General features: G+C 48.8%; 2 protein-coding genes across 2 annotated transcripts in view; both read right to left on the bottom strand.

The window, feature by feature from the left end:
• Positions 1 to 922: 922 nt before the first annotated feature.
• On the bottom strand, positions 923 to 5,573 carry alkbh5 (alkB homolog 5, RNA demethylase). The gene is made up of 4 exons (XM_086120880.1): positions 3,642 to 5,573; positions 3,136 to 3,216; positions 2,020 to 2,142; positions 923 to 1,412 (listed from the first exon to the last, which is right to left on the bottom strand). The coding sequence occupies exons 1-4, from the start codon at positions 4,337 to 4,339 to the stop codon at positions 1,253 to 1,255; spliced, it is 1,062 nt and encodes a 353-aa protein (XP_085977006.1). The 5' UTR covers positions 4,340 to 5,573; the 3' UTR covers positions 923 to 1,252.
• Positions 5,574 to 6,019: 446 nt separating this feature from the next.
• Positions 6,020 to 9,759, bottom strand: part of myo15ab (myosin XVAb) — a 28,269-nt gene continuing 24,529 nt past the window's right edge. The window contains exons 56-61 of the mRNA XM_086119145.1: positions 9,193 to 9,353; positions 8,896 to 9,029; positions 8,649 to 8,782; positions 7,398 to 7,531; positions 6,810 to 6,950; positions 6,020 to 6,742 (exon numbers count right to left, since the gene is read on the bottom strand). Coding sequence (XP_085975271.1) covers positions 6,641 to 6,742; positions 6,810 to 6,950; positions 7,398 to 7,531; positions 8,649 to 8,782; positions 8,896 to 9,029; positions 9,193 to 9,353 — 806 coding nt within the window. The 3' untranslated portion in view covers positions 6,020 to 6,640. The remainder of the gene's footprint in view (positions 6,743 to 6,809; positions 6,951 to 7,397; positions 7,532 to 8,648; positions 8,783 to 8,895; positions 9,030 to 9,192; positions 9,354 to 9,759) is intronic.

Genomic DNA, 9,759 nt, shown 5'->3' with positions numbered 1-9,759 from the left:
TTTTCTCTTCACTAAAAAGACCATTGTCTGGAAAAAAAAAGAAAGCTAAAACCGATTTTAACCATAAAATGTGAAAATAACATGACATTTAGATGTTCTTTTCTGGCGGGGGCAGCCATTGCTAATATGGCTCCCAATGAAACAATTTTAAAAAACATTTCATTCAAAAATAAAAACAAAAATGCTTTGAAAAATACAAAAACCAAAAGCTGGCTTTTATGTTTTTAAAACTAATTGTAGCAAAAATGTCCACTTTCATCTTTCGTACATGAGCTTTCCGGGGTTCATGTTGAGTGTATTTATTTGGGTTACGCTCTACATTCGTACAATAGGTCGGTTAGACGTTTTAGAATTTTGCTTGAGCTTGGTCTGTTTGACGAGGCTTTCTGACCTTTTTTTTTTTAAATCTGGCACTCGACAAATACTCCCAATATTAAAAATGTAATAAAATTAGTTCGAAAACAAAAACCATACTTAAACTAAGCATTTTAAGAAAAACAGAAAGCTGACTGACCTGCTGCAAAAACGAATTAAAACCGAAATTAAACAAACGATACAAAAACTAACACGATGAAACCTTTTTTTTCAAAGGATTCGAAAACAGCGTGGCAGCAACATGCGTCCGGGCTCTCCGACTACGGCCAACTTCAACCCACAGTTTACCATCCCAGCAAATATTTTTGCGCCGAAAAGGTCAAGTGGCGTCGTGGACCCTGGCAACATCTCCTCTTGTGCCGTTAAATATTAATAGCCCAACTCTATTCTCCTCTTGGCGCTTTAGCGAGCATGACTTGTTTCCAACACCACCCTCCCACCGCTTCTTGCAAAAGTCTTATCTTGCGCGCGGCCTGTTTATTTCTGTCGATGTGTAACGAAAGAAGCGGGCGCGAAACGACCACGTGGGAAAGTAGGAAACAAAACGCTGAGGAAGGTTGTGCTTTAATCGAGAAAATAAGCGAATCACACGGCCTCTTCAAGGAAGGAGGCCCGAGTTTTCAATCCTCCTATACTGCTCGAGGCTGAGAAACAAACCTGAAAAGGTGAGAAATGTAGGGCGAAAAGAAGACAAAAAGGCTTCAAGACTAAGACAAATGTTATTTGACAGTTGGGCTTTCCTTATGTCCAAGCAGCTTTTGAAGGTATGTACATCTTCAGAACACAAACATGCCCTGTCTGCTCTCCTGCTAAACCGACCAAAGAGTTAAAAAAAAGAAAAAAAAAAAAAAGAGGAAGAAAGCCGGCGGCGGGCCCCTCAGTGGCGGCGCATTTTGACTTTGCGTGACGAGCTCTTGCGGTGTTTGTCGTCGTCCACGTCGCGCTTCCTGTGCTCGTCCGCCGACGCGCTGTGGCGCCGCTGGCCGAACGCCGCCGGCCGCCGGTTCTCCTCCTTGTCCATCTCCAGCACGCGCGGCCTGCACCCAACAAGCGAAGCGCACGTCAGCCGCGCCGCCCTCACCGCATTTTTACACCCGTTGAAGGAATCATTTAAAAATGGCCACGAGGTGGGAAAAAAAAGACTGTGAAATGCATGCGTCACAAAAGTGTGTTTCCATCATTTGAAAACTTGAGTGGATTCATCTGCAACTTTGCGTCAATGAAAACTATTTTCAATGAACAGTGCGCAAACGAGCGGATGTCATGATAATGGGGGAAAAAAATGTATGTTTGACAACCCAAAATTGTGCTTGACGCTTTTACCAAAAGAAATTGTTGAGGATTCTAAAATGACACTTGGCTTTTGGTTTTTAATTGGAAAAACAAATGAAGGCTATATTTTTGGGGGCTTTTTTGTCTTGTTTCGCTAGCGAGTTTGCGTTCAGGGAGGACGACAGAGGATTGACTTTTGACAGGCTGCAATTCAGAGCCGTTGCAACACTTTTCATGAGCGGCTAAAAACCGATGAATTGATGATGAAAATGAAGGATTCCTTTGCTCATGGATGAGTTGTCAGTCGATTGTTTTGGCGCGCCATAATGGATCCAAGAAAATGTGCTTTCGCCGGGTGGCGTCGCGCCATACCTGTGAGCGGCGTCCGGGTCGGCCTTGCGATGCGAGCGCTTTGCTTTGAGGGCGGGCGCCCGCTCCACCGGGGTCGACCTTAAAGGGCTGTCAGAGTCCAGTCTGGGAGCATCAGGTCGGGTTCTGAACGAAAACGACAACGTGTAAGACTGCACATGGAGGACGTCCAACTTGGTGACGGTCGCCATCCAAAGTCGCGGCTCTCTTTAACTTGACACACTTTGCGCAGGAGCTTTGGAGATCCCAAGCAAAAACTCATTAGTAGCACCCTGGAATGTTTTTTTTGGGGGGGGGGGGGGGGGGGGGGGACGGACATGTTGACCATAACATGACACACCAAAACGTCTTCAGACACCAGAACTGAACAGGAAGTCAGCCATTTAGGTCAAGTAGGGCAAATGCCGAGAAAGAAATTCACCCAAATGAGCCCCAGGAAAGATACTTATTTAAAATTTTAAAAAAAGCACAAGATCCTTGAGACAGATTCAATTGCAAATCTTGTTTTGCCTACAGTGTCTAGTACGGGCTGATGCGTTCTCCCCATGAAGAAAAGATCCCACCTCCTTTCATGAAAACAAAAGCTTCTTAAATTGGCTTTGGTTCGACTCCCCTTCCCCATTTTGGATGAGCGTGCCGTTTTTCTGGATGAGTTTTGTACGTTTTGGTGACTTTTCCTCCCTCGACAAGCCTCCAAGTGGCCGAGCCAACAGTGTCTCATTTGGGGTCAGACACAGCACCCCCCCCCCCCCCCCCCCCATCAAAATTGGCTGAGTTCAAGCAGGTTGTTCGTAGAGGTAAGATTCGAAACCCGAGCCCTAAAATGTCAATCATTGCTTCGGGTCAGGTCAGGCAAAAGACAGGCTTTCATTTGTTATCAGAAATCACCCCTCCTACTCCCGAGTCCTCACAAATAAAATATGACATTTCGGGTTTGCTTCGGGCTCGGGCCTGCAAATCAAGTTCATTGGCCGGGTCGGGTTGGGCTGGCTTTTTTTGGCCCGATCTTACCTCGAGTTGTTAGTGATCGTGAAAAGTGTGCAGTAATTATATGAACCATGAGGGCCCCCCCCCCCCCCAAAAAAAAAAACTAAGTAAGAGCGATGCTTTTGGACTCACTTCCTCAGGATGATGACCGCTCGCCTCTCCTTGATGTCCTGAGGTCTGATGCAGTGGGTGATGTCGTCAGCAGCATAGCCACTGAAAAACAAAACGGTTCGGCCACACTTGTTCAATTATTTTATAGGCACAAAAAAAGTACATTCACCTAAAACATACAATTCTGATGAGTACAAATATTAGACTCTTGTCGTATATTTGAAATCAACTTCACGTCATTGCAAAGTGAAGACAGGACTCAATTACAAGGGGGAAAAGAATTGCTGGCCCCAAAAAGTATCTCGATATAGTTTTGTAGTCCACATGGGACCAAAAAAGTGTTTGATTAGATACGCTAATGCATCAAAAATTTGTTTTGAACAAATGTCAAAGCTATGATATTGGGAGGAAAAACGACGCGCATTTTTCAAACCCGCTTGACGTGAAGAAAGGACATTTCCATCGTTGGAAAACGAGCGAGTTTCAAACCACAACAACAACAACTCAATACGACGAGCGTCGGCTACCTGAGGACCGTGACGCTGCCGCGGTGGACGGGCAGCACGAAGACGGGCTCGGACACCCGGATGGGCTTGAACTGGAAGCGGCACCCGAAGCACAGCGCGCTGTCGCTGAAGAAGGACACGGACACGATGGGCCGCGCGAAGATGTGCAGCGGGTCCACGTGCGAGACGATGCAGCCGCCCGGCTGGTAGTCGTTGATGACGGCGCTGTTGACGAAACCCTCCGGGATGACGCCGGCGGACACCAGCCGCTGGATGACGAGCTCGTGCACCCAGCTGGGGATGTCGTCCACCTGGCCCTTGCGGTAGAGCCTCTCCTGACCCGGGCCGCGCTTTTCCAGCTGCGCGCCGTACGTGTAGCCCTCGCCGAAGAAGTACTTGTTGCGCAGCGGCGCGCGGTCCACCGTGTGCTCGCGATACAGTCCGGCCTCCGCCTTGGCCACCACCTCGTCGATCTTCTCCTCGATGCGCGCGCACTCCTCCGGCGCGAAGATGCTCTTCTGGAGGACGCTGCTGCGCACCCGTTGGGCCTCCTGCTCGCGGAGTTCGCCGCTGTCGTCGCTGTGATCGCACTCGTCGTCGTCGGACTCCCGGCGGCGCCGCTTTCGCCCCGCGCCGCCGTTGCTCGCCTGGTAGTCGTCCCGACCCGGCGGCATCGACCGGAGCTTGTCGCGTAGGTCCGAATAGCCGCTGGTGGCCATGTTCGCTCTGGAAAACAACACCGCTTAGGGGTGGTGGCGGTGGGACGAAAGCGCTGCTAACTTTAACTGGCGGACGTCATGTGTCGGCGGACACGACGTCAAAAGCGGTCCGCGCTGGCGCGGATGTGGCTCGGATATCACTCGTTAGCCGAGAGCTCAGTTGGGCTAACGCCAGCTAGTCCGCTAGATTCCTCCGCCGCCGACCAGTACGCCGCTTCGGGTGACGTCGAAAATCAGTGTCCGCGTGGATGGGGCTCGGGCTGGCGTGTTAAGATAACACTAGCCAGTCCGCTAGCTTGCTCCACCGGGTGACGACAAAATCAACCAGAGTTCGTGCGGATGCGACTCGGCTCGCTCGCTAGCTGGTAGCTCCTGGGCTAACGCGAGCTGCTCCGCTAAATCCCTCCGCCGGTGCTCCGAGCACTGCGCTGGGTGACGTCAAAATCAATCTGCAGTACTCCGTTAGGCTATCGTTAGCCTGTCTGCTCTAGCTTTTACCGCCGAGTGGACTGAAATCAATCCGCACTGCTGCGGATGTGGCTCGGCTCCCACACTCGCGGTTAGCTCACAAGGCTAAAGGCTCTAGTCCGCTCGAATCCACCGCAGGTGCCACGACCGCTGGTCACAGCGAGACAAAAAAACAGACCGCGGTAGTGCGAGTTAGGGTTACTCGCCAGCTTGCTCTTAGCTCGGTATAGGCCAATCTCAGATCGTGTGAGCTTGTGCGGATGTGGCTCAGCTAGATGATAGCTCGAGCATTAGCTTCGTCCTCTGGATTCCTCCGCAGGTGACCCTGATTAATCCGCGTTGGCGTGGATGTGGCTCGGTCCTCTCGCTCGCTTGTTGCTTGTTTAGGATAGCCTTCGCAAATTTAAAATCCAGTCGTCCCGCCGCTGACTTGACACGAGGATTAAAATAAACGTTTGAGGCTGTCAAATATTATTCCGAGAGTAAGGCAGTCAAAAAAAACCTGATAAAAATCGAAGTTACGACGTCGTCACGACAACGTAGTTTCGTTTAGCCTGGTTTGGACGCTCTGTCACCGCCGCCTGGTAATGCCATTAAAAAAACACGCAGCAACATTTCACAAGTCTCCACTATATCTCCCAAATAAGGGCCTTTTCCACCCGGATGGACTTTGTGGAATCTGTGGGGAAACCTCGTCGTTCCTCGTAATACAAACAGCCTCCGCGAGCACCCAAGCTCATCTTTGGAGAGGGGGGGGTGGGGTGATTGAAATAAACACACAGAAACCTGCCAGGTCTTCACGCATGCGCAGTAGGGAACTGCCATCTTGGGGCAGGACAGTTTTGCGTCACACGAAGATGCCATGGCCATTTTGGGACTCCTCAAAGTCTTTCCTGACTCACCAAACTAATTAAGTCCCAAAATAAAATGTAAAAATAAACTTAACTGCGCACGTTTTCCATTGCTGTTGTGTACATGTTAATTACAAAGGTAAACCTTCATGCTTAATTTTCATCAAGGTCCAAATTACTCCGACTTGGCATCGATGCGCCACAAACTGACATGACATTTTGACGATTTAGATTTTATTGTCATGTTATCATTTTTTTAACATCGTAACAACCGATACCTCGCATTATATCTTTACCAGTCGACAGAATTTAAAGAAATACCCTTTGTGCAGGGTACAAGGGCAAATATGACTTTGTTCTTTCATCCGGCCCACCAAGGATTTACATTCTTGTCACATTGGTTGAATCAATCTTGCCATTTTTTGCCCTTAAATAGGTTCACATAAATGCACTTAACACTTTTTATTCATTTGTTGCGGATTTTATTAAATTATCGATTTAATGTAGTCAACAAATAAAGACACGAGTAAAATATATTTTACACATCCGTACTTGTATTCAAAAATTGGTCAATTGTAATACAGTGACATGTAAATCAAATGGGAAAAAAATAAGCATTTTAGATATCAAACAAATTATACATACACCTTTGAACTTTTTTGGTTTACCTCATCCACGAGGATGTTACTAAGTGCGAGGTAAAATGTATATTACAAATACGTTTTTCCATTTAATTAAATCATTGCTTGACGACAGACTAATAAAGTTTAAATGTATTTATTCAACAACTGGTTGATTAAAAAGCGTTTTACCGAACTTTAACGCAATTTAATCTAAGTAAAATGACACATTTGAATTAATTAGCGTTTGCTAGATAAAACAAACATTTTCACTTTTTACCTTAAAGATGCATTTAAAAACGTTTAAATTGATGTATCCAATTGAAATATTGGTTGAATAGTTTCGGGGCTGGCTACCTCGCCTATAACACGGTGATCTCGCTGGGGGGCAGCGCCAGCTGCTTCTCACGCACGGACATCATGTTCTCCACCTGCATGGCGACCACCCGACACAGCTCCAGGCCCTACGAGGGACAAAAGCCATTCGACAAAGGCCGCGGCACGCCCCCGCCCCCTTCTGGCTCCTGGTACCTGCTCGAGCTGCAGCTGGACGAGCCGCTGCGCGTGCGCGTCGCCCAGGGCCAGGTCCACGTACGGGTAGCTGGAGCCGGCAGATGGCCTCTGGGTGCGGCTGGACTGCACCTCTGTCAGGGGGACCGCCGCCATCACCTCCTGCGACCGGACAAGAGCCACAATGTTGGCCAAGTCGTACTCGGCTTGATTTTTGTTTGGAAATTCAGCCCGTGCAGCCAGTTTCTCTGAGCCGCATTTGGCAGGGCACATCGATCATGAGGAGAATCACAAAAAGTCTCAAGAAGCCATGTTGGAGAAGAAGTCATTCATTTTGGTTTGAAGCCGCCATTTTAGGCTCACTTGTCGGCAAAACATTTTTTTTTCTCATCAAGATTCTGCCCCTGAGCCAGTTTCACTTGGTAACATGAAATTTGGTAGACAATGGGCCAACCCAAAAAGTCTCAAGAAGCCATGTCCGAAAAGTCACAGGGAGTCAGCCATTTTGGTTTGATGCGGCCATTTCGCGATCATTTTGCCCATTTCGGTCTCACATGAGACCCTGCTGCGAGCGACCGAAGATGCCAGTGAGTTTGGGTGTGTTCTCACGTGGGTGTTTTTGTGCAGGAAGTGAAGACCGTTTTGATTGACAGCAACGATGCAGGGGGCGTAGAAGGAGGTCGAGCTGCTGCCGTGGATGTAGAAGAAGGACGAGCCAAACATGGGGAACGCACTCACCAGTCCTTCACACACACAAGATTAACATTTCCATTTGTTCTCATCCCATGTGCATAATAAGGGGTGATCCAACATCATCATCAAGATTAATTTTGTCGCTCGGGCAGCCGCAATTTTCAAGCAACCTTTATTGAAGTGTTCAAAAAGGCAAGAACCAAAGTGCGACGTTATTTCCCCGGAGCATCGAGTCAAATATTCTAATCAAATTGTCATTGGAGAAGGCCGGAGTCCAACCGGTAGACCATCGAGTTTCTTCTCGCCGCTGGAGCGGTCACGACTTTGGGCCCTATTTTCGCAAACGGTGGTAAATCCTGGGCGGCATGGAGGTGGGTTACTTGTTGTGGGTCATGTCGCGAATAAGTGCAGTTGCGGGAGGGAGGGCTGCCACGCTGTGGGAGTGGTCACATACGATTTCAATCACGGTCAATTGAAGTCATTGCTTTCGTTCCCTTAAAAGGTGGAGGGCGGGGCTTGACGTGGCGCAAGCACATTGGTCTGAAGTGGACGCTGAGAGACCGCCCTCCAACCCGATCGGTCGTGCGTTCATCCCCAGTGGGATGATTTAAACCAGGGGTGTCAAACTCATTTTTGTCGCGGGCCACATTATAGTTACCGGTTCCCTTGGAGGACTGTGAAACCATATAAGGAAGTCAAGAATAATGCTTTATTCTACTATAGTTTAAGTTACTGCAATGAGGGTTTTGGTCACAAGAAAACTTATATATTATGTATGAAAATTTGAAATTTGGGTAAAAATCTTAGCAAGCATCACAGAAGTCAGCATGTTTGATTTGCTTTCGCGGGCCACATCAAATGATGTGGCGGGCCAGATCTGGCCCCCGGGACTTGAGTTTGACACCTGTGATTTAAACAATACGTCAGAGGGTTTGATGTATTTAGGAATGAAATATGGCACCGTAGAAATATGGTTACAATAGTTTAGGATTTCTCCATCAATCAACACACCCGGTCAAGTCGCCACATCCTCAAATTTGTTTTCGTGCTCGATCGACGATCAACCGCCGTTTTCTTTTGATCGCTCGATACCAAAGTAAGAAGCCTCGCGATGACGGCGCGGCGATCGCGAGCGGATTTTGACAGAAGACCGACGTCACATCTCACCCAAGAATTGCGCTCGGGCCTGGTGCGGGCTGAGCGCCCGGACCTGCTGCGTGTGCTGCGTCGCCATGGCAACCCACCGCTGCGGCGCCTGCTTTTCGAAGAGCAGCGCCGGGACGTACTCCGACAGCTCGTGTCTGCGGGACGCACGCAAACGGGGCTCATCTCAAGCCCATTTTTTGGGGGAGCGTCTCGGCCGCTTCAACCGGACCGGCAAGAGAGCGACGGATCAGAAATGGCGACGACTCACATGCTGGGGATGAAGGCCGCGTCTTTGGCTCTGTGCTGCAAGGCGGCAAGCTCGGAGATCTGATGGAAGTGCTGCTCGCTCACCTTTCCTGGCGGGAGGACATTCAGCAGACCTTTGCGGTAGTCCGGAAGGATCTAGCAACAGCAGCGGGGAACACGGTTAGAATTTTTTTTTTCACAGGATTTTACAGTCGCATCCAAATTGGTGTCGGAATTGAAAGTGCCTCTGCTCAACCAACCCTGAATCAAGTTCAGCTGTTCCAAGAGGCTGCGTGTACCCTTTGCGGATGGGCCCTACCTGATGATAGTGCATGGTCACGTAGAGCTCGTTGTCAAATTTGAGAGGCTGAGTCCAGACGACACGCCGGAACCAGAAGCTGTAGTTGGTGTCGGCCAACTCGGCTCGGGTGGCCACGTCCAGGATGTACTCGTGTTTGTTGAGAGGACGCACGTTCTGACCTGAGCGAGCACGTTTTGACTTATTATGACACACACTAAGTGTTCACAGACCTAAATAAATCTTTAAAAAAAATAAAAATAAATAAAGTAGCGACAGCTACTCTACAAAGGCGCCCAATTTTCTCTCCATGAATTTTGGAGTCTGTTCAAACCAGGTTCTGCCGTAGACCTTTCCGAAGTAAACCTGTAAGTCAGGGGTGGCCAACCCGCGGCTCGCAAGCCGCATGCGGCTCTTTGGCCGGTTCGAGGCGGCTCCCGGGCTTTCACGCGACAATTGTCGAAAACGCCTCGACGACGGCGCTGCCATGAAAACAACATGCTTAATACATAGAATGTACTACGTCAGCCCATCACCAATCCCGTTACTTGATTGACATAGAGGGCAACCAATCAGATGACTGAATTA

The sequence above is a fragment of the Hippocampus guttulatus genome, chromosome 9, assembly GCF_054856545.1.
Source record: "Hippocampus guttulatus isolate MCC_2025c chromosome 9, RoL_Hgut_1.0, whole genome shotgun sequence".
Classification (NCBI taxonomy): domain Eukaryota; kingdom Metazoa; phylum Chordata; class Actinopteri; order Syngnathiformes; family Syngnathidae; genus Hippocampus; species Hippocampus guttulatus.
The sequence above is the reverse complement of the archived record's forward strand: the minus strand, read 5'-3'. Positions and strand labels throughout refer to the sequence as shown.

Bases quoted from the DNA above. Each gene is read 5' to 3' on its own strand.
- alkbh5 (XM_086120880.1), bottom strand. From the start codon at position 4,339: ATGGCCACCAGCGGCTATTCGGACCTACGCGACAAGCTCCGGTCGATG. The intron at 3,217-3,641 runs GTAGCCGACGCT...TTTGTTTTTCAG, and splicing joins GGCAGCGTCACGGTCCTCAG to TGGCTATGCTGCTGACGACA. The intron at 2,143-3,135 runs GTGAGTCCAAAA...GTTTTCGTTCAG, and splicing joins GCGGTCATCATCCTGAGGAA to AACCCGACCTGATGCTCCCA.